Source organism: Heterodontus francisci, chromosome 4 (assembly GCF_036365525.1).
Source record: "Heterodontus francisci isolate sHetFra1 chromosome 4, sHetFra1.hap1, whole genome shotgun sequence".
Taxonomy (NCBI): domain Eukaryota; kingdom Metazoa; phylum Chordata; class Chondrichthyes; order Heterodontiformes; family Heterodontidae; genus Heterodontus; species Heterodontus francisci.
In genome coordinates this window covers 81,267,574-81,291,662 of record NC_090374.1, presented here as the reverse complement: position 1 = coordinate 81,291,662, position 24,089 = coordinate 81,267,574, and the positions used below count along the sequence as shown (strand labels likewise).

The 24,089-nt window shown below is 45.4% G+C and overlaps 1 protein-coding gene across 1 annotated transcript in view; it reads left to right on the top strand.

The window, feature by feature from the left end:
- Positions 1–14,973: 14,973 nt before the first annotated feature.
- The window catches only part of LOC137369108 (solute carrier organic anion transporter family member 3A1-like), a 395,526-nt gene continuing 386,410 nt past the window's right edge, over positions 14,974–24,089 (top strand). The window contains exon 1 of the mRNA XM_068029763.1: positions 14,974–16,626. Coding sequence (XP_067885864.1) covers positions 16,495–16,626 — 132 coding nt within the window. The 5' untranslated portion in view covers positions 14,974–16,494. The remainder of the gene's footprint in view (positions 16,627–24,089) is intronic.

Sequence of the window (24,089 nt, the reverse complement as noted above, 5' to 3'; positions counted from 1 at the left end):
TTTCAAGCCTGTGTCCTCAGTACCTTGCTCTACGGCAGCGAGGCCTGGACAACGTATGTGAACCAAGAGTGACGTCTCAACTCATTCCATCTTCACTGCCTCTGAAGAATCCTTGACATCAGGTGGCAGGATCTTATCTCCAACGCAGAAGTCCTCGAGGAGTTTGCAAGTTCTCCCTGTGTCTGCGTGGGTTTCCTCCGGGTGCTCCGGTTTCCTCCCACATCCAAAGACTTGCAGGTGATAGGTAAATTGGCCATTGTAAATTGCCCCTAGTGTAGGTAGGTGATAGGGAATATGGGATTACTGTAGGGTTAATATAAAAATGGGTGGTTGTTGGTCGGCACAGACTCGGTGGGCCGAAGGGCCTGTTTCAGTGCTGAATCTCTAAATAAAAAAATTAAAAATAAAAAAAAATAAAATAAAAAATATACACCCTACTGAGCCAGTGGCGCTTGAGATGGCTTGGCCATGTGAGCTGCATGGAAGATGGCAGGATCCCCAAGGACACATTGTACAGCGAGCTCGTCACTGGTATCAGACCCACTGGCCGTCCATGTCTCCACTTTAAAGACGTCTGCAAACGCGACATGACGTCCTGTGACATTGACCACAAGTCGTGGGAGTCAGGTGCCAGTGATCACCAGAGTTGGCGGACAGCCATAAAGGCGGGGCTAAAGAGCGGCGAGTAGAAGAGACTTAGCAGTTGGCAGGAAAAAGACAGAAGTGCAAGGAGAGAGCCAACTGTGTAACAGCCCCGACAACCAATCTTCTCTGCAGTGCCTGTGAAAGAGTCTGTCACTCTAGAATTGGCCTTTATAGCCACTCCAGGCACTGCTCCTCAAACCACTGACCACCTCTAGGCACTTACCCGTTGTCTCTCGAGGCAAGGAGGCTAAAGAAGAAAAGGGCACCATGGTACTTCTCATTGGGAGGAAGTTGGAATTGCCATGAGTCTTTGGTAGTTCTCCAAATCTGCATCTGATTCCCTACAGCAGAACTAGCAGGTGATGTCAGCCTCCGCAAGCTTCCACCGGTGGCATCCTAGGATTCTGTCCTTGCTCCTACACGCTTGTGGCCAGTGATTTATCACTTAAAGATCTCTCCTCTAGCCTAGCTGTGCTGTGCCAGTATCTGAACTGGTACTTAAGTGACAGTGTATCTTCAGGATGGCTGGTCTCTTCTTCCTGACGTGGAAGGTGTATCACCACATTTTCAGCACTTGAAATGAAAGAGAGACAAGGGTTAGCTTTGAATGTGAAGGGAGAACAGAGAGATAAAGTTGCATCTGCAGTTTGTCATGCAGAATATGTAGGGTGAGATAGAAATAAGAAGAAACGAAAAGGTGTGAAGAAACCATGCACAATATATATGCAAGAAGTAACAATTATGCCACTCAAGTGCCAGGCAATGACCATCTCAAACAAGGAAGAATCGATCCACCTCCATTTGATGTGCAATGGCATTACCATCACTGAATCCCCCATGATCAACATCCTGGGGAGGTTACCTTTGACCAGAAACTGAACTGAAGTAGCCATATAAATACTGTGGCTACAAGAGCAGGTCAGAGGCTAGGAATCCTGCAGCGGGTAACTCACCTCCTGACTCCCCAAAGCCTGTCCACCATCTACAAGGCACAAGTCAGGAGTGTGATGGAATACTCTCCCCAAGCCAGGGTGAAGTAAATTGGGATAAGTTAAAAGCACTGTCCATGGAGGAGTTGAGGAAATGGCTGAGCAGTGTGGGATCACTGTATGTGCCAAGGCTAGGAAGTCTGAACTCCTAAGGCTAGTGACCAACCACTTTTCCCTTGAATCTGAAGAAGCAGAAACAGGGCTAGAAGTAGACCCCAACAGGGTATTGCTAGCAAAGCTACAATTGGAACACAGGAAACTTGAATTACAGGAGAAAGAAAGAGAGAGAGGAAAAAGAGGAGAGTCAGGAGAGGGAGATAGAAAGAGCCTTGCAGAAGGAACGTGAAGAAAATGAAAGACAGGAGAGGGAGAGAGAAAGAATATTCCAGAAAGAATGTGAAGAGAGCTGAAGCGGCTTGAGTTAACTAGTGGTTGACAGAGTAACCTCAGTGAAAGCATGGCCAATATGGAGAAGCGTAATTCAGGGTTGGGTACAGAATTGTTAAAACTAGCTCATCTAATTCCAAGATTCAATGAGGAGAACGTAGAAGAATTTTTTGTGTCCTTTGAGAAACTGACAAGGCAACTAAAATGGCCAGCTGATACCTGGCATCTTTTACCACAAAGCACGCTAACTGAAAAAGTCCTTGAAGTTTATTCCCTGTTGTCAGATGAGAGTTCATCAAATTATGAACTGACAAAAAATGCTATCCTTGGGGCAAATGAATTAATACCTGAAGCCTATCGCCAAAAGTTTAGAACCCTCAAGAAGCAAGCTAATCAAACTTATCTGGAGTTTGAAAGAAGTAAGCAGCTGGCTTTTGACCAGCGGCTGAGGGCTCTTAAAGTACAACTCAATTATGAAAATCTCAGAGAAGTAATTCTGTTAGAGGAATTTAAACAGTGTCTCCCACTCTCCATAAAGACACATGTAGAGGAGCTGTGGGTCCAGATAAGCCGGCAAGTTTGCTTTAATTTATAAGTCGGTTTCCCAGGGTACAACTTTTCCTAACCACCCCCATAAATCCGAGAAGGACAAAGGGTGGGAAGGTGATAGGAGCCCAAGCAGTCCTGGGAGAGAAAGAAAAGCTGGAGACACAGGGGGTCCTCCTCTAGCCAAAAAGGAAGGTGATATGAGCAGGAGCGAGACCCGGAGACCTGTGTGCTTCCATTGTAATAAAGCAGAGCATTTAAAAGCTGACTGCTGGAAACTAAAGGGAAAACCTGTAGGGTTAATCAGGGCACACCTGCTCAGTGAAGAAGCGAACCTGATGGAAAGCACAGCAGAACAAGCTGTGGCTTTAACTGCAGTAAGAGTGCAACCCGGGAAGGTAACTACTGTAAGTGCAGGAAAATTTAATAGGATTCCTAAGGGTTATCAGGGTTTTGTGTCTGAAGGGAAAGTAACCCCATACCCCTTGAGTGGGGCAAGCAAACCCATAGTAATTTTCAGGGACACAGGGGCCACTAGATCCCTTTTACTGGGAAAAGGCCTAACCTTTCCCCCAGAGAGTGTAGTGAATACCAGAATGGTGTTGAATGGTATTGGAGGGCAGTGTATGCCTGTACCTGTACACTGGGTACACCTGGAGTGCGACCTAGTTTTGGGGCTGGTGACCGTAGGGATTGTCCCTAGTTTGCTGTGGACGGGGTTAACCTGCTCCAAGGTAATGATCTGGTGGGGATGAAGGTGGTAGCCTCCCCCAGTAGTGAAAGAATCACTGCAGGAGGACAGAGAGACAGGGCCATGGCAGGACACGGACCCCTGCAGTTTCCCTGAATGTGTAGTGGATCAGGCTATGATCAAATCAGTTCCCACAGAGGAGACTGAATTAGCACTGCAGGCAGATGACCAAGTCTGTCTGTCTGAGACTTTCTTTGGAAAGTTAGGAGACCCAGGGAATGAATTAAATGTATTTTCCCTAGGTGAGGCTCAGCGAGCTGACCCTGTATTGAGTGAGTGAGGTACTGATGAGGAAATGGAGTTCTCCTCACAGACCTGAAAGCAGAGTGGACCGTAGTTCACCAGTTAGTGGTGCCACAGAGGTACCGGAGAGAAATATTAAGAAGGTCCCACATACAGTAGCAGTACATGTAGGTATGCGAAAGACCAAAGCCCACATAAGACTTCAGTTTGACTGGCCAAAACTCCACAAAGATGTTGTGGAGTACTGCAGGAGTTGCCACATGTGCCAGGTTAAGGGGAAACCCCAACCTACAGTGAAACCTGCACCCCCTAAGTCCTGCACTAAAATAAAAGCAAAATACTGCGGATGCTGGAAATCTGAAATAAAAACAAGAAATGCTGGAACCACTCAGCAGGTCTGGCAGCATCTGTGGAAATTGGAAGCAAAGTTGATAAAGTTTTCCAGTTCGGGGCGGGAGCAGGAAACGGCACCAATACAGTCATCAATGTACCGGAAAAAGAGTTGAGGGAGGGGGCCTGAGTAGGACTGGAACAAAGAATGCTTGACATATCCCACAAAAAGACAGGCATAACTAGGACCCATGCGGGTACCCATAGCGACACCTTTTACTTGAAGGAAGTGCGTGGAGTTGAAGGAGAAGTTGTTCAATGTGAGAACAAGTTCAGCCAGGCGGAGGAGGGTGGTGGTGAATGGGGACTGGTTGGGCCTCTGTTCCAGGAAGAAGCGGAGAGCCCTCAAACCATCCTGGTGGGGGATGGACATGTAGAGCGATTGGACGTCCATAGTGAAGAGGAGGCGGTTGGGACCAGGAAACTGGAAATTGTCAAAATGACGTAGGGTGTCAGAAGAGTCACGGATGTAGGTGGGAAGAGATTGGACCAGTGGAGAAAAGTTAGAGTCAAGATAGGAAGAAATAAGTTCAGTGGGGCATGAGCAGGCTGACACAATAGGTCTGCCGGGACAGTCCCGTTTGTGGATTTTGGGAAGGAGGTAGAAGCGGGCTGTCCGGGGTTGCGAGACTATGAGGTTGGAAGCTGTAGGGGGAAGATCTCCAGAGGAGATGAGGTCAGTGACAGTCCTTTGGACGGTGGCCCCACCACCGAACATCAAGCCACCCCCACATCACTTGCTTATAACCTGTGACATTTGTAATATTTGTCAGTTCCGAAGAAGGGTCACTGACCCGAAACGTTAACTCTGCTTCTCTTTCCACAGATGCTGCCAGACCTGCTGAGTGGTTCCAGCATTTCTTGTTTTTATTACCCCTAAGTCCTGTTAGGTGTTAGGAGGACCGTCCAACAGAGGGCTGGTGAACTGTAAGGGACACCCGCCGAGAATAAAAGGGGACAGGCAGGCACAAGGCTGGCAAAAGTTTAGAAAGGGAAGGGGAAAAGGTGACCAAGAGGGCAGGTTAAAGGAGGTCCGGGAGGAATCCCAGATGAAAACCCCTACTGTCTGATCAGCCAATCCTGTAAAATGTGGAAAGTTAGACCCCACATCCTCCTATGTAAATGCAGACACTAGAATCACCCCACAAAAGTTGCTAACAGCCTTTGCAGGAACCTGCAGAGACAAAGAACTACCTCTAGGGTGCACAGAAACCGTGAGGGTAATGCCTCACCTAGTCGAATTGCCACAGGGGAGTGCTGTAGAGTCTGCACAAGTACCTGCAGGCAGAAGTGTCCCAGAGGACAAAAGAGAGATGAGCAAAGAATCCTCCCCCACAGTCAGAAAAAAGAAAACCACACATCCCCCTCAAATCAAAAGCCTTCGCATGACTCAGCAAAGCATGGAAGGAGAGTTCAGGATAGACTCGCCCACTACTGACTCTCCTGAAAAAAAAATTTACTCAACAGCAGCAAAGACCATTGGCAGCCATGGAAATGGGCAAACAGAAGAGAAGCTTCCCCAAAAATGAATGACCTGTTTATTGGGATGCCAAGAAAGGGTCAATTTTAACAAATTTTAGGATTTATGAATGAATGGGAATGAATTAGAAAAATTCATGTTTTTTCTGAATCTTAAATTTTCTCTTCACCCTTTTAATGAAATGCGCCTTTACTCAAATCGCATTTCATTCCGCTGAATGTGGAGATGTCATGCTAGGCCCTCACCTGCCAAGAATGAGGCACATTAATTTTGTCACGAACATTGATTTTAAACTGTTACGGGAGTGAAGAAAGGACTTGTTAAACAGATCAGCCGTGGTTGGAAAAGACATTTGCATATGAACAGATGGTGATTGGAAGGTCAAAGGAGCCATTCCTTGACACATTCAACCCACAATGGACCTTGATCACCAGGTATTGTCTGTAAGAGGAGCAGTCCAGAGACTGCTAAGGTGATACAATCCAAGATGTGGTCAGACCAGTTAGTCATATGACTAACCTGCTTGGCAACCTGGGCTTTTCTGAATTCTACAAGCATTTTGAACACATTGTTTGTTTGCTCCTGGACTGAGAAGATCTCTCCTGTCTGCTCCCATCTTTTTCTCACAAGCCTCTGAATCCACTGATGACACACGATCCCCAACAGAGAAAAGTCTCCTACAGCGAACAAGGTTTAAGAAGAATACTGGGCCCCAACGAAAAGCAAGATCTATCTACAATCAAGAACTTGACAGTGAGCTCGAAGAACAGTAACAAAAACTCTTCAGATATTGCCTCAAATTTTATTTTTCTTCTGCTCTTTTCTGTCTCTATTTGCATGTATGTATCGCATATGCATGCTAGCGTGGGCACATCGTTTATCTGTAGGTGTTAAACGAATTAGAGCTTAAGTTTAAATTTAATAAATTTCAACTTTTCTTCTTTAAACCTAAGAAAGCCTGTTTGTGCTGGTTTCTTTGCCTTATAATTGAAAAACAGTGAACAAGGATTCACCAAGGGGGAAGCTGAAAACATGGTGTGTTTAAAATTAAACCCTGTTACGGTAAGACCAGGTGAAGGCTGAAAGGGAACCCTAGATCTCTTTCTCACCGTGTCATAACACTGTGAAAAATTGAAGTAATTGAGAATCAGGGAAAAACTCTCCACTGGTTTGAATCTTAACTAGCACAAAAGAAGATGGTTATGGTCGTTGAAGGCCAAACATCTCAGCCGCAGGACATCGCTGCAGGAGTTCTTCCAAACCTGCAACCTCTACAACCCAGAAGGACAAGGGCAGCAGACACATGGGTACAGCACCACCTGCAAGTTCCCCTCAAGTCAAACATCATACTGACTTGAAACTATATTGCCATTCCTTCACTGTCACTGGGTCAAAACCTGGAACTCCCTCCCTAACAGTCCTGTTGGAGTACCTACACCACATGGACTGCAGTGGTTCAAGAAGTCGGCTCACCATCACCTTCTTAAGGGAAATTAGATGGGCAATAAATGCTGATCTTATCAGAGATGCTCACATCCCTGCTACAAATTTAAAAAAGAACTCTCCTCTCTATCTTCTCTAGTGGGATTACATCCTTCCTATAATGAGGTGAACAGTACTGTACGCAGAATTCTAGCTACTGTGTAACTAGTGTTTATACAGTTCTAGCATAACCTCCCTGCTCTTATACTCTAGGCTTTGTCCAATAAAGGAAAGTTTCCCAAGTCTTCCTATCTACCTGTTCTGCTACCTGCAGGGAACTGTGGACACGCACTCCAAGATTTCTCTACACTTCTTAGAATTCTATAATTTATTGTGCACTCCCTTTCCTTGTTTGTCCTCCTCAAATGCATTACCACACATTTCTCTGGATTGAATTTCATTTGCCATTTTTCTGCCCACTTGACCAGTCCATTGACATCTTCCTGTAGTCTACAGCTTTCTTCCTCATTGTCAACAACATGGTCAATTTCCGTAACATCTGCAAACCTGTTAATCATGCCCCCTACATTGAATTCTAAATCTTTGATATATACCACGAACAGCAAGGGACCCAGTACTGAATCCTTCAGAACCCCTGGTCAAAAAAATGCCCGTCGGGCTATTACCCTTTGCTTCCTGCTACTGAACTGATTTTGGATCCAACCTGCCACTTTCTCTTGGATCCCATGAGCTTTTAATTTTCTGATCAGTCTGCTATGTGGGACCTTATCAAAAGCCTTGCCAAAATCTAGGTAGACTACATCAAATGCACTATCCTCATTGATACTCCTTATTACCTCCTCAAAAAATTCAATCAAGTCAGTCAGACACAACCTTTCCTCAACAAATCCATGCTGATAGCCCTTGATTAATCTGTGCCTCTCTCGATGACTCTTCATGCTGTCCCCCAGAATTTCTTCCAATAATTTTCCCACCACCAAGGTGAGGCTGACTGGCCTGTAATTACTTGGACTATCCCATCCTCTCTTTTTAAACAATGGTACAATATTAGCAGTCCTCCAGGACCTCGCCTGTAGCCAGAGATGTTTGAAAAATTATGGTTAGATATTCCGCTATTTCTTCCCTTGCTTTCCTTAGCAGCCTGGGGTATGTTTCATCCAGGCCTGGTTATTTATCCACTTTCGAGGATGTTAAACTCCCTAATATTTCCTCACTCACTAGGTTTATTCAATCCAATTTTCAGACTCCTCCTCCTTAACTTCAATGTCTCCTTTGTCCCTTTCTTCTGTGAAGACAGATGTCAATGCACCTGTCTTCTGTCTCCACACGCACATTACCTTTTTGGTTTCTAATTGGCCCTACTCTTTCCCTAGTGATCCTCTTGCTCTTTATGTATTTATAAAACATCTTCAGATTTTTCTTGTCAATATTTTTTCATGCCCTCTCTTTGCTTTCTGAATTTCCTTTCTAATTTCAACCCTGCACTTTCAACATTCCTCTAGGCTTTCTGCAGTATTGAGTTTTTGGCATTTATTTATTTATTTATTTAGAGATACAGCACTGAAACAGGCCCTTCAGCCCATCAAGTCTGTGCCGACCATCAACCACCCATTTATACTAATCCTACATTCCTACCACATGCCCTATATTCCCCTACCTATACTAGGGGCAATTTATAATGGCCAGTTTACCTATCAACCTGCAAGTCTTTGGCTGTGGGAGGAAACCGGGGCACCCGGCAGACACAGGGAGAACTTGCAAACTCCACACAGGCAGTACCCAGAATTGAACCCGGGTCGCTGGAGCTGTGAGGCTGCGGTGCTAACCACTGCGCCACTGTGCCACTCCCTCAGCAAGCCGATCCAGAGTTAAGTAAAGTGACACAATCAGCTCTAACTGAAGCGAAGGGAATTCCAGAATACTACTATATTAAAAATGCGATTCTGTTAAGGAAGGGGAGACCTCCTCACAGACCTGCTGATGAAGAATGGACGATTGGCATCTGACATAAGCTTTCTTTTTTTGCCTTATCCTACTCTATATGCTCTTTGGCATCCGCGGGACAGGTGGGCGGTCTAGTTTTGGGACTCCCACCCTTTTTCTCTGTGGGAACATATTTGTTCTGAACCCTTTTTAGCTCCTCCTGGAATGCCTCCCACTGCTCTGGCACTGATACACCATCAAGTAACTGTTTCCAGTCCACTTTTACTAAATCACATCCCAGCTTAGTAAAAGTGGCCTGTACCCAATTTAAAACCTTTACTCCTGGTCTATCTTTATTCTATTCCATAGCTACTCTAAATCTAACTGAATTATGAGCATTATCACTAAAATGCTCTCCCACTGATACCCCTTCCATCTGCACAGATTTATCCTTAAAACAAAGTCCAGAACTGCCCCTTCTCTTCATGGGCTTGGTACCTACCGGCTAAAGGGTTCTCCTGAATGCATTAAAAAAATTATGCACTCTCTATATCATTTACACTAAATTTATCCCAGTTACTATTAGGGTAATTGAAATCCCCCACTACGACTGTCCTATTGGGCTGAATTTTGTTCAGCTCTTGATGTCAGGCTCTGTGGCCGGGCGGGGGCGTGCCCAGAAGATCGCATCGGCAGCAGCCCGCCACGGAGTCCGACACCAGACCCAATCTTCCCAGCGGTGGCGAGGCTCTGTGGTGGCCCCCTGCCGCTCGTCGATGGGACACGATTTTAAATATTTAAGTAAAGTCTATGCATACATTTCAATCCAATTCGCTGCGATCTTACCTTGGGTTCCGGATCTTCAGTGCCATGAGTGGCAGTCACACACCTTCACTTTCCCGTCCAGGGAGAGCTGGCGCCACTGAGGGTGGGGAAGGAGGCATCAGTACATTTTTCATGTATTGTGCTGGTGGGGAGGGGGGAGAGGGGGCAGAAACGGGGCCAATGCTGCATTTTTAGTATGGAGAAGGGGTGACCTATGCACTTAGTGTAGTTGGAAGGAGAAGGGGTCAACTCAGTGTATTGGCGGGTGTGGGAGTGGGGGAGGGGTGGTGGAGCGGTGGGGTGTATCTGGCCAAACATTTAATTTTAGTGTAGTTTGTGGGGGGTGGGGGGCGACTGTCATCTGTTAACACAGGCCTGGCAGCCCTTTAAAAATAGCACCAGCGCCTGCGGCGGGGGCGGCTGCCTTGCATATTATACTGAGCTGCTGCTTGCTAGATTGAAGGTGACATGGCGGTGCACTTTTCACCCGCCGCCACTCCCGGTGGCAGGAAAATAAAATCCAGCCCATTGTTTCTGCACTTCTCAGCAATTTGCTTAAAAATTTGATCTTCTATCTCCCTCTAACTGTTTGGGGATATTTTGTGTACTCCCAGCAGTGTGATTGCGCCTTTATTGTTCGACAGTTCAATTATTTTGGCTTCAATTGATGCTTCATCTATCATCCAATTCCTATGTTCCTAACCCTCCTCATAGCTGTGATTCTTTCTTTGACCAGTATTGTCACTGCCCCACACTTCTTTTCATATCCCCTCTCTATCCCATCTGAAAACCCTGTAACCAGGAATGTTGAGCTGCCATTCCTGCCTGTCTTTAAGCATCTCCAGTAATAACTCTGATAGCATAATTCCAAGGGCTAAATTTTCAGCACCCCCACCCTCCCTGAGTCAGCAATGGAGATGGGTGGTATGGGGGGTGGGAGGTGCCCAAAAATAGCCGCGTCAGCTGGCATGTCAGTTTTGACATTTCATTCCTGACATCGGCAATGTTCACAAGGGCAGGACAAGGCAAGGGTGGACAGTGAGCTCGCCCACCTCCCGTTTGAGGCCAATTAAAGTACCTAAGAAGCTCGTTGAGAGCTTGTTGGGGGGGGTGGGGAGGCGCGGGGTTCAAATTTCTAAAGGGCCACATGTATCTTCGGTGCTGTCTGTTGCTAATCAGCTGAAGGGAAGCAGGTACAGAATCTGGAGCCAGTCAATGCTGCCCCATAAAAGGGTCAGCAGGACAAAGAGGACTCAGCATTTGCAAAAGAAGTGCCCTTGGCACTGCGCAGTGGTGGGGAGAGTGGGCACTCAGCATTCGGGCATTGAATGGGGTCGTCGCCCCCCAGCATCATGGGGGAAGATGAGCAGGGGCAAGGCTGCCAATCACAATAGGGCAGACACCTGTCCAAAAGGAAGGCTGCAGTTGGCTATGGGGCCACGACTGTCAGATTTTGAGACTAGTGGTGATGAGGGCAACACCCTCCGCAGGAAGGGCAGAACCTTGAGCAGTAGGAGGACATGGAAAAGGTGTGTAAGAAGGCAATGGAGGCCATACTCTCACCAAGGATCTACCGCCGACGATGGAGCTACCTGGAGATGACTGAGACTGAGTGCTGCAAGAGACTACGACTCTCCAGGCAGATGGTTACAGACATCTGTGTTCTCAGTGCCGGAGACCTCGCACCTCACAGAACTGCTTACCATGCCCTGCCAACAGCCTCAAAGTCACTGTAGTTTTGGACTTCTTTGTCTCTGGCTTCTTCTGAGGATCAGCTGTAGACCTTAATGGCATCTCGCAAATGACACAACACCACTGCATCTCACAGGTCACTGATTCCTTCATTGCCAGAGTTGGTCAGTAAATTCATTTCATGACAGACATGGCCTCACAGGGACAGAGGACATTGGATTTTGCCTCCATCACTGGATTCCCCCAGGTGCAGGGCATCATTGATTGCACTCATGTGGACATCAAGGCACTCAGCGACTGCCTATTTAGATTCATCAGCAGGAAGGGCTTCCACTCCCTCAACGGTCAACTGGTCTGTGACCACAACAAGAGCTTCCTTCATGCGCGTGCTCTGTTTCCTGGCAGCCATGACTTCTTCATCCTCTGGCAGTCCAGGGTGTCTCAGAACTTCACTCTAACCCCCAAAGTCCGTGGATTGATCCTAGAGGACAAGGGATGAAGAGGTAGCTACTCCCCTCTCTATGGGAGACCCAGACAGAGGCACAGAGGCAATACAACCAATGCTACCTGCTCAGTAGGGCAACCATTGAACAGGCCAGCAGGCTTCTGAAGATGCACATCTGGTGCCTAGACAGGTCAGGTGGCACCCTCCAGCAATGTCTTTGTCATTGTGGTGATCTGCTGCACTGACCGTAACATGGCCCTCCAGAGAGGTATGGACCTTTAGGATGGTGAGGCCCTGGAAAGAGGCAGCTCATCAGGTGGGGGGGGGGGGGCGTGGGGGAGAAGGAGCAGGAGGTGAGAGAGGAGGAGAAATTGGAGGCAGAGGGAGATGACATTGAACAGAGAGGTGCCTCTGCTGCACAACAAGGTGGCTGGACACGGCTCGGGGCGCGAAGGGCTCACGAGGATGTCATGAATGTCAGAGATCTCCTGATCCAGGTATGTTTCAACTGGGCCCCTCTGGTCCAGATTGTGAGGCATGGCTTGGAAGGGAGTCTGAGATACCTGTGCTAACACATGCATGGAAGACAAAGCCGCCCTCACCATGGAGGATCCCATTACCTCTTTTACTTCCTCATACCACTTTTCCTGTCACGGCAGCAATAAAAGGAGTTCCAGACTTGTGGCTTAAAATGTCATCATTTATACAGAGCTAAGGGAGGAAAACACTAGAGACAGTAAGAATACACCCCAGTGTTCCACTCAGTGCTCTGCGTGACACAGTGCCCTCCTCCTGCCACCCTTCAAGAGGACCTCCCTCCTCTCTCTCATGGCCTTCAACATTAGATCCAGGTTGGTATCGATGAAGCAAGGAGCAGCCATGCCCTATGTGCCAGGCCTCTGGCTCTCCTGTGACATCTCACTTTGCTCTGGTGCTGTGAACACTTTGGCACAACTGCAAGTCTCTCCCTCAGGACAACCAGCAGCCACAGTGGTGGCTGCATGTGGAGTCTAAATCAGTCCCACACATTAAGCTGCTCTATCCTCCTATTTCTGTACTCAGCAGCGTGAAGAAGTAATCCAGAGACTACTACCTTTGAGGTCCTGCTTTTTAATTTATTTCCTAGCTACCTAAAATCTGCCTACTGGACCTCAACCCTCTTTCTACCTGTCATTGGTACTAATATGGACCACAACCACTGTCTGTTTACCCTCCCTCCTCAGAATGCTCTGTAGCTGCTCAGTGACATCCTTGACTTTGGCACCAGGGAGGCAACATACCATCTTGGAGTCACATGTGCAGGTGCAGAAACTCCTGTCCATTCGCCTAATGATTGAATCTCCTACCACTATTGATTTCCTGACCTTTCTCCTCCCCTACTGCACAGCTGAGCTACCTATGGTATCATGGACTTAGCTCTGGCTATATTCCTGAAAGGATCCATCATTCTCACATAATCAGAACTGAATACTGGTTGGAGATCAAGATGCACTTATGAAATCCCTACACTATCTGCCTCGTCCTGTGTGACTTCCTGGCAGTCACCCATACCCTCTCTGCCTGCACATCCTTAAACTACAGTGTGACCACTTTTAGAAATGTAATTCACAACCTCGCGGATGCACCTCACAAACACCAGCTTCTGCTCAAGCTCTGAAACCCAGAGCTGGCGCTCCTCCAGCTGATAATACTTCCTGTACATGTGTTTGTCCATGATTTCAGAAGTTTCCTGGAGTTCGCACAAGAGACAGGATATGCATTTCATGGGACAGAGGTCCCCTGCTATGCCTCTATTTATTAGACTAACAAAACTTAAAAGAAATAAACTGAAGTCTTAATGCAGACTTTTAAAAGAAACTCACCAGCCACTCACCAATCAGCACTTCCTTTTGTTCTGATGTCACTTTCAGTTTGTTTTACCTTGCTCCCTGATGCTTGTGCTCCTCTCGGCTGCTCCAACCCTAAACCCCTCCAGGTCTGTGCTCCTTACCTCTGGCCTCTCCCAATTAAGATAACATTTATTTTGCAGTACCTCATATTTAATAATTAACAGGTCCATGACTGACCTAAATTTCTCCCATGTTGATGACCCTGACAATTACTTTTAGGGAAATTTTAGGACTTAGCTCCAATTTAGTCATAGAGTCATTTATGGCATAGAAGGAGGCCATTTGGCCCATTGAGTCTGTGCCAGCTCTCCACGGAGCAAACCAGTCAGTGCCACTCCCCCACTCGGTCCTCAGAGCCCTGAAAGTTTATTTCCTTCCAGTGTCCATCCAATTTCTTTTTGAAATCATTGAATGTCTCTGATTCCACCACCCATGTGAGCAGTGAGTTCCAGGTCATTACCAGTTGCTGCATAAAAAAAGTTCTTCTTCACATTCCCCTGCATCTCTTACCCAAAACCTTCAATCTGTGTCCCCTAGTCCTTGTCCCATCTGTTAATGGGAACAGTTTTTCCTTGTCTAACGTATCGAAACCTGTCATAATCTTGTACACCTCTATCAAATCTCCCCTCAATCTCCTTTGCTTCAGAGAGAACAACCCCAGCTTTTCCAACCTAATCTTGTAACTAAAATCCCTAATGCCTGGAACCATTCTGGTAAATCTCTTGCACACTTTCTGAAGGCCCCTCATATCCTTCCTAAAGTGTGGGGACCAGAACTGGATGCAATACACTAGTTGGGGCTTAACCAGAGTTTCTCAAGGTTCAGTATAACTTCCATGATTTTGTACTCAATGCCTCTATTCATGAAGCCCAAGATGCCAAATGCTTTGCCAACCACTCTCTCAATATGTCCTACCACCTTCAAAGATCTATGTACATGTACCCCCAGGTCCCTCTGGCCCTGCACACTCTTCAGAACTGTGCCATTAAGTCCATATTGCCTCACTCTATCCCTTCTGCCAAAATGCATCACCTTCCACTTGCCTGTATTAAATTTAGAGCTTTTAAGAAAGCTGGTAATATAGAATATCATCGGTCATATTTTGAGAATAATTTTAATATGTAATTGTCACCAAAATAAATTTCAGAAGTGTTTTCTCTCTCCGCCCACAATTATTTTAAAAGGTGACGTAAGCCTGTCCTATTCAACGATGTTAATAGACTTGAGCCCACACGGTGGCGGTGTTTACAGGCAGTCAATGGAGGCGAAGAAGACCAAATGCTCGGCTGGATGTTTCACTTTCATTGAAGTCTCCTCCTCCTCATAGCAGCCTAAAAGGAAGTTACAATGTTGTTCCACTGCCTTCTGCGATTTCTGAGTATAGCACACGCCAGGATGCACGTTGACATGTCCTAGTTCAGCCGAAAATACCTGATTGGGCGGGGGAAAGCAGAAAGAATAGCCTGCAAAACTCCAGCAGGGAGTACGGAAGTTCCTTAAATTCTAACAGCTACCTCCAATTGTTTAACCAAAAGACCTGGAGGTGTGAATAAATCAAAGGTATTTCAGGGGATAAAAGGTGACGGTGCTGATCCGTGCTGTGCAATCTTTATTTTTAATATAAATCGATTTGCAGTAACTCAGACAACTGATGCCTATCTCACCGTCGAGCCGAATGTAAACTTAGTTGCGGCTACTTTCAGCACAGAGCTAAGTTTCAAGCTACAAATCGATTCGGATTCGGTAGAAATGTATTTGGCCCGATGAGCGTGTTTGCATTGAACTGGGTCAGTGTCGATATTACAGAAGAGGATTTACAGGAGAAGATCTGTGCGAGGGGATTGCTCAGCGCCTACTCACTGCTCCGGGATTGACAGCTGTTAGCACGAATGAATTGTATCGAGAACTGTCAAGAACCAACACGCCCTATTTTGGCGGCTGCTGCTGCTTTTTAAAAAAAAGAAATTTAGAAAACATAACCTTTTTGGCTAATGATGCTGCCACTCTTACCGTGCGATCTGCAGATCCCAGGAAAAATCGTGTGAAAAGGACTTTTTTTTTGCTGAGGGTTCTTTTGCTAACTCGCTATTGCTGACATTCTTGCAAAAGGAGTGGACACGTTGTGACAACACACAGTCCCACAGTCACACACAGGCTCGCACACAGTCTCTCAGTTAGACACACAGCTTCTCACACACAGCCACTCAGTCCCTCTGTTACACACGCAGTCTGTCACACACAGCCACACACACAGTCTCACGCACACAGCCACTCAGTCTCAGTCTTTCACACAGTATCACAATTTCTCACATACAGCAACACACAGTCGAACACAGTCCCTCACAGTCAAACAAATATCGACTCACATAGTCTCTTACACACTGTCACACACATAGCCTTTCACAATCTCTAAGAGTTGTGCATAGACAATCTTTCCCTCGTTCTCACGGTGTCTCTCACACAATCTTTCCCTTTCTCACACGCGGCCTCTTACATAGTTCCCCTTCACATACAGTCTCTCATATCCAGTCTCTTTCTGTTTTACACATACACAGTCTCTCATCCCTAGTCTTTTTCTCTCTCACACACAGTCTCTCGTATCTACACTCTCTTTCTCACACACAGCCTCTCATACCCAGTCTCTTTCTCTCTTACACATACACAGTCTCTCTCTCTCACGTACACAGTCTCGCTCCCAGTCTTTCACATACACAGTAGTCGATCCCCACCCAGCGGAGCCGGTGGGTGTGGCGCTCTGGTGGAGACAAGAAGCCTTCCAGCGCACGGAACTCTCACAACTCCGGGCCTGTCTATTCAATTGAGAACGTTTCCAACACATCTCCGGGATGAGCAGTCGGAAGGATGACAGGCGAACGGTGGCAGGGAGTCCCCGGGAGTCCTACTTCTCGGATATCCGAACATTTCTCATCGCCGAGTGTCTGCTGATGCTGATACAGGGCATCAGCGGCGCTTATTTAGTAAGTAACGATTGGCACCGTGTACCCGGGGAATTCAGCAAGGACTGGCGATAGTGACCGGAATGTGTTTGCTTTAGATAAACGGATACAGAAATCAATCGGGGATAACATGTTTCGTCTCGCTTTGCTTTTTGAAATAACTCCCACTAAATTGGCAGATCGCGCAAACCCTGTTAGTTTCCGTTAGACCGGCGCTATCCTCAAATGTAGACTTTACAGAGAGGGAACACTTTCTGTTGCTGGACTGGCAGATAAGTTTAAAAATGACAAGACCTAAGACAGCAAGAATTCCCCTGTGTGATGCATCAGTGGACGGTTGGACATCAAACTGTAAATACACAGGAGGAACAGGGAAGAATAGATTCTCTGAGATCTCACTAGTGATCACATCTGGACTAGTTTATGAAAAGTCACACAGTTGGACTGAGCCGATTGTTTTTCTGCTCATTCCAAGTATAAATACAGATGCCAAAAACTTTATTTGAAAGTAGCTATGCTGTCCTCCTGGGAATTTTATGTAAGTTTGGTCCTCCTAATAGCTTCTATCCAACTTTTTTTTAAATCATTTTTGCTGCTTGGATAAAGTTAGCTCAGGTGCTTGTCAACTGAAGCGAGATTGGGCTTATGGCTGCGACATCTGTCCTTAGCATTGTTTTAGGAGAATGGAACATGCGCCTCTTGTCGACATCATCCACAAGAACAGGGTCAACTTCCGTCTATAAATTGTGGATGCCCAGCTCTACTTATCCATCATCACTCTTGACCCGACAATCATGTCCATGCGGTCATGCTTCATGTCTGACTGCATATCATTAAGCCCCAATTCTCCCTAACAGAACACCAAGACAACAGAGGCAATCCATTGTGGCCCCTTGCCACTGATTCCACTCCTGCTTGGCTACCTGGTCTGGCTGAAGCAGGCAGTGTGAAACCTTGGCACCCTGAGCCAAACTTCAAACCTCACATGCTATTTATCATCAAGACTGCCTACTTCCACTTGCACAATGTTGTGCACCTCCACCCCTATCTCAGCTTTTCTTCTGTTGAAACCCTGAAGCATGTTTTTGTCATCACTATACTCAATGTGCTCCTTACTGACCTCCTATCCTCCAGCTGCCAAAAACTCCAACCTTTCCCAAATGGAGTTGTGCATATCCTGTCCTGCACTGAGTCTAAATCTTCTATCTGTTTTTCCCATATTGAGCAACAGTGGCTCCCTGTCTCTCAACCTATTAACTTGAAAATTTACATTCTTGTCTTCACATTTATTTATCACTTTGCCCCACCCTAGCTCTGTTTCTTCCTCCAGCCTGCTATTCCTCTCAACACACCCTTTGGTTCTCTAACTCTGGCCTTTTGTGCAATCCCTCCCCATCCCTTTGTCTCACCACTGGTGGAAGAGCATCCAGCCTCCTCTAGAACTCTCTCATTAAACCCCTGCACCTCCGCACTTCATCCACTCCCTTTTCACACCTGAAACTCAATTTTTCTGATCAAGCTTCTGGTCACCCCTGTTAGTCTCTCCCACCAGGGCTTGGCATTTACTTCCAGATACCAAGTGCTTTTTATGTTAGAGGCACTATATACATGCAAGTTGTTGTTGATGCTTTTGAGTGGTGACATAGCATCTCAGATAAAATATCGGTCAGATGTGTGAGTACTGTGACAAAAATAATAAAATATAGTTTGTCTGCTGCACGGCACACTGCACATTGTCTGTGCTTCCAACATAAGGTTGTAAGGTTGGCATCCTTACATCTACAAACGATGATGGACATGCAGTGAACAATCCATTGCTGAAAAGTTACCTTTATTTGTTTGTTGTGTAGCTTAGACATGGTTCTAGGAGGTGCAGACTAGCCTAGCATCTGCACCCCACCTTGACCTCGTAGGCTGGTGTTCAGAGGAGAGATGAAAGCCTATACATCTGGGGCCTGCTCGGTTGCAGGAGTTGCTGGAAGGTGCTCACTTGAGGGAAACACCAACTGCCTAATGGGACTCCGCTCCAGATTTTGTTGGGTTTACTCCCTTAGCCATTAGCTCTTGATATTGTTGTTGTTAATATTGAAGGCCCCAACCTGCAGAGCCTAGATCGCCACAAATGTAGGTGTGATCTTGTCCTTCAGATGTGCAAAGGGAGCAGCTCCAGGTTTCCGCTTCCCACCTCTAGGTTGCTACCTCCACCCTCGAACCCTCCAGCTACTACGCGCTCAGGTGGTCAATACGAGATGACTGTAGGTCGCTTAGGAGTGATCTTGACTAGGATGTTCCTGCTTGGTTCACTGGAACTCTTCCCATTTATACGTACCTTCTGTCTTCTTTCTTGAGTGCAGCCGTGAGGTCCAGTTACATAAAAATTAGGGTACATAAAAACCTGATAGTAAACGGGAAACAGGAAATAGATGGAGATAATAGGGAAGTGTCCAGAGTTAAAGTCGGAGGTCCCATGGTGGAATAATGATGATGTAGGTAGGGAGGAATCAGCACGGAGCATCAATGAGCTGTTGTCTGGGTTCAGAGACAGGTGTAATGAGTGATGTCCAGAAGCTATGGGAAGGTAGAGTATTGGAGGATGCACTGATGGAGATATTTAAACAGAAGGAAGATCCAGGAAGTGTACAGAGTCAGACTGCTTCCAAATTAATGACATTGAATTTTAGCACCATTGTCAATGGGAAAATTAAAATACACCATTTTATTCATGCATCACCAAACAGTGTGAACACCAGACATCACTGCACTGCAGTGATAAATTAATTGCAAAACAATGTTGTCCTTTATCTATTGCTGTTCAATTTTAATCCAAGCAGTTAAAATAAACTATTTTTACTTAAAGTGCTTAAAACTGGTTTCAGCGATTGTGCTCCTTGTTTTGCATTTAAAGCTGGTGTCCTAAAACTACATTTTTACACCCTCTTGTTAGAAGGCAAAGGTCATCTGCCTGTTTAATAATGATTTTTTCTAGCTTCCTGATCAGTTTGAGGAATCTGCAGGTAGCAAGTTCGTATCACTGATCTCCTACTTGTCAGCTTGGGGTTTTTAGCAATAACAGAGCCAGATCCCAGGGGATGATGGCTCAGCTGGTAAACACAGTGTGACTATTGGAACTGAGCCTTTGAGGCCAGAAAAGTCACAGGCTGAATTTCCAGTCTGCACTGAATTAGTTCATCTCGGCTGAGGGCTTCAGTTGACCTCAATTTTCTTGGCCAGGGTTCCCACTTCTGATTGCTGTCCAGTTTGGGGGCACTGTCTTTCAGATGTCCTCTGAGGTGGATGCAATATCCTATGGCACTATCCAAAGAAGAACAGGGAAGTTCTCCTGATGGTCTGACCGAAATCCTTTAACCAATACGATCAACAGATTATCTGGTTGTTAAAAAGTACTATATAAATCTGTCTTCATTCTTGGTGGTGGAAAATGCTCATGTGTAGCATCTGGTTCCCCTGTGGTATTTCTTTCCTCTCCCTTCCTCTCCCCATGATTGAATTATTTGCCAGAACTTACTGTGGAGACTTACACATAAAGAATTGCTCAGTTGGGCAGGGTTTGAAGTTTTGGGATGAGTCAGCACTTTTAGAGGAGGAAAGGAAAGGAGAAAATTGGAGTAAAAAAAAGCTGTAAGATTCCTGAATCAAGGAGGTGGAGTGGAGATCAGGGCTATGAATATGTTTATGAACCTGTCACTTTCTGATTTCAGTTTAAGCTGTAAAAAAATTATCTTTAGAATAAACAGCAGTGGCAGAAGGAAGAATATTTTTAGATCAGGTAGTTGTCTCAGTTTTTCACCTAATCCCTGTTAAAGGTATAATTGTGGGCTAGTACAAAATTAGTCTGGCGTTTGCACTGTGTATAAATGATGACTGATTTAATTCTAACTATACATGCTATTCATGGTCTGTCATTGAAACACAGAAATTGAAGACTTAAAAAGAAACCATTTTCCATACATATGGATGTGATGTTCTCACTCATGTTGTGCAGCAGGCAGATAACTCCTTACAGACATGGTAAGGAAAAATACAGTCATCAGCCAGATGACTCAAACCTAGAACCCATGAACCAAGGACAGCTTTGTTCTGTGGACTGGCTTTCATTTAAGAATACCAGTAGACACTGCAGCTCTGAGTGATGAGGCAATAATCTTGACAGTACTTAAATTTCTCTGGTTTTTATTTATCAGATCCATAAACAGTTGTGAGTAACTATTTTCTGCGTGGTTTATTCTCAATTCTTTTTAAAATGATGTTTGGTATTGTACATGTTACTTTTCTACTGTTTACCTAGTCGGCAACAGAAAAGAAAATCCCACTGTATGATCCATTTATAGGATACGGATAACATGACATACTTGGACTATCAGAGCAGAACAAGATAACATGGGTTTTAAAATAACAAGATTAGAGTTAGCTTCGAGATTAGAGATTACAAAAAACACTTTTTTCACCAACAGTTTAATAGATTAAGTGAAACAGACACCCAGCAAAAGAAGCTGAGGTTGAGACAATAAACTTTAAAAAGGAGCAGGATAAATATCATGTCAATGTGATTGGTAGGTGTGGTATAGGAATGGCCTGAGATAATCAAATATTGCATCGGTGGAATAGGCAATTGATAAAATAAGCCCACTTGTGGCTGCTCCTTGGCCCAATGAGATAATCCACTGAGTAGCTCAACCATAAAGCCTAGGGAGAGCCCAGTTACAATGCTCAGTCTTTGCTGAGTTAGCTGACTTTAGTCAAGTAGACAGGAGGCTACAATTGCCAGTGCTGCTAACTCTGGTTGGCTGCATTTCTGGAAGGTTGATGATAAGACATTTAATCATATGATACTCGCCCACATTTATAAATGTCATTACATTTACTGTAGAAGTTTGGTTCCCCTGTAGTGGAGTGTTTTTGGTCACTGTGAGCCTAAAAAAAATACTTATTGTTTATTGGCAGGGGTGAACAGAGTATTGGAAAAGCAGGGAAGTTTACAAGTATAAGAACCTTGACAGACAAGACTAGACCCTCTGTCTGTCCCACACAACTATGATGCGTGCATCAAAATATATACACTCTCCACCCCATCCGAAAACTGCTTAATCTCCTGGGAGAGGTGAGAAAGCCAAGAAAAACGTAGGCAATTAGGGAGAAAAAATATGGAAAATTCCTTTCTGTCCCCTAAAAGCAACTAAACCTAATCCAGGAGATCGCTCTGGCCTTGAGTAGTGTTATACAACACCTACCTTTCACACGAGATGATCTCTACCCCACCCAAAGGCTTGAAAGAACTCAGCAAGTCAGCAAGCAGTCTTTCATAGGCCCACTATTATTTGGGAAAAAAGAAACACTTCCTAACATTCATCCTACTTCTGACCTTATCTAACTTGAGATTGTGACCCCTGATCCTTCCTAACCTATTTAGTTTTCAAGTCCCCCATCAATGGTTCCCCACTGCCACCAGGAGTTGTGCTCTCTGATCCCATACTGCTAGTGAGGAATCAAAGATGGTCAATTCTTTATAATCCCGAACAGAATCAGAAAATGCTGGAAACACTCAACAAGTCAGGCAGCATCTTTAAAGAAAGGAAAATGGTAATATTTCGAGCATAGCCCTTCATCTGATACTGCCTGAATGCTGAGCTCTTCCAGCATTTTCTGATTTTGTTTGAGATTTCAGTTTTTGCAGTAGCATATTTTAATTAATTTCAATTGAGTAAAAGGAAACCCGAAATAAAAATCAAGCTCATTTAAAATAACACTATCAACAGCATTTAGTCAAGCTTCACTCTCACGCACAACTCTGAGAGAATGCAACTGTTTTATAAACTAAAAGCATTTCAAAACATAACGAGCAGTTAAAAAAACAGTAGCATCTGCTTGCAATGTTCCCCACTCATGGGAAAGGAGCGAACGCATTGCTCAATTTTGAAATGCAAAACCCGCTTTTGATTGAATGCTGTATTTGTACACCTGCTTGTAGCACACACTGCGTTGGTTGTACCAAAACACAAAGTTCAGCAGGATGAACATTTCCAAGGTACTTTTTGGATGGACGCTGACAAGGATTTTTCTTTTATTCCTGGCAGTCGTGCTGTCAGGAAAGTTCCATTTTATTGGAGACCTGGCTCGATTGAAGCACACTTTGCTCCAACATTCGGCAGCCCTGAAACCTGAGACAGCAAGCAATGAATAGAAAAATGAGGTTTGGCTCACAGAGAGGGTTCAAGCTCCCTTTGCCTCCACTGTGAAGTTTAAGTTAGGATCATAGACTGACACAGCACTGAAGGAGGCCATTTGGGCCATCTTGACTGTGCTGATTCTTTTGGTAGAGCTATCCAATTTAGGCCCACTATCTTGCTGTTTCCCGATAGTTCTGTAAATGTTTTCCCTCCAAGTATTTATCTAGTTCCTTTTTCAAAGTTATTAATGAATCTGCTTTCACCACCCTTTCAGGCAGTGCATTCCAGTGCAAACTTGCTGTATAAATGTTTTTTTCCTATGTTGCCTCGAGTTCTTTTGCAAATTCCCATAAATATGTGTCTTCAGTTACCAACTGTTCTGCCACTGTAAGTAGCTTCTGCTATTTGTTTGATCAAACAGCTCATGATTTTGAACACCGCTATCCAATCTCACCTTAACCTTCTCTGCTCTAAGGAGCATAAACCCAGTTTCCACATAGTCTCTCCACATTACTGAAGTCCTTCGTCTTTGGTATCATTCTAGTAAATCTTTTCTGCGCCCTCTCTGAGGCTTTGACTTCCTTCCTAAAGTGTGGTGCCCAGAATTGGCCACAATTCTTTATTCGTTCATTTGTGGGATGTCAGTGTCGCTGGCTGGGCCAGAATTTATTGCCCATCCATAATTTCCCTTGAGAAGGTGGTGGTGAGCTTCCTTCTTGAACTGGGGGTGTAGGTACACCCACAGTGCTGTTAGGAAGGGAATTCCAGGATTTTCACCCATCGACAGTGAAGGAACGGTGATATAGTTCCACATCAGGATGATGTGTGTCTTGGAGGGGAACGTGCAGGTGGTGGTGTTCCCATTCATCTGCTGTCCTTGTCCTTCTAGGTGGTAGAGGTTGCAAGTTTGGGAGGTGCTATATCAGGAGCCTTGGTGAGTTGCTGCATCTGGACATGGGCTGCTTCAATATCTGAGAAGTCATGAATGGTGCTGAACATTGCGCAATCATCAGTGAACATCCCCACTTCTGATCTTATGAAGGAGGAAAGGTAATTGACAGCTGAAGATGGTTGGGCCTAGGACACTACCCTGAGGAACTCCAGTAATGTCCGGGGATTGAGATGATTGACCTCCAACAACCACAACCATCTTCTTTTGTGCTAGGTATGACTCCAACCAGCAGACAGTTGTCCCCCTGATTCCCATTGACTCCAGTTTTGCTAGGGCTCCTTGATGCCATACTTGGTCAAATGCTGCCTTGGTGTCAAGGGCAGTCACTCTCACCTCACCTCTTGAGT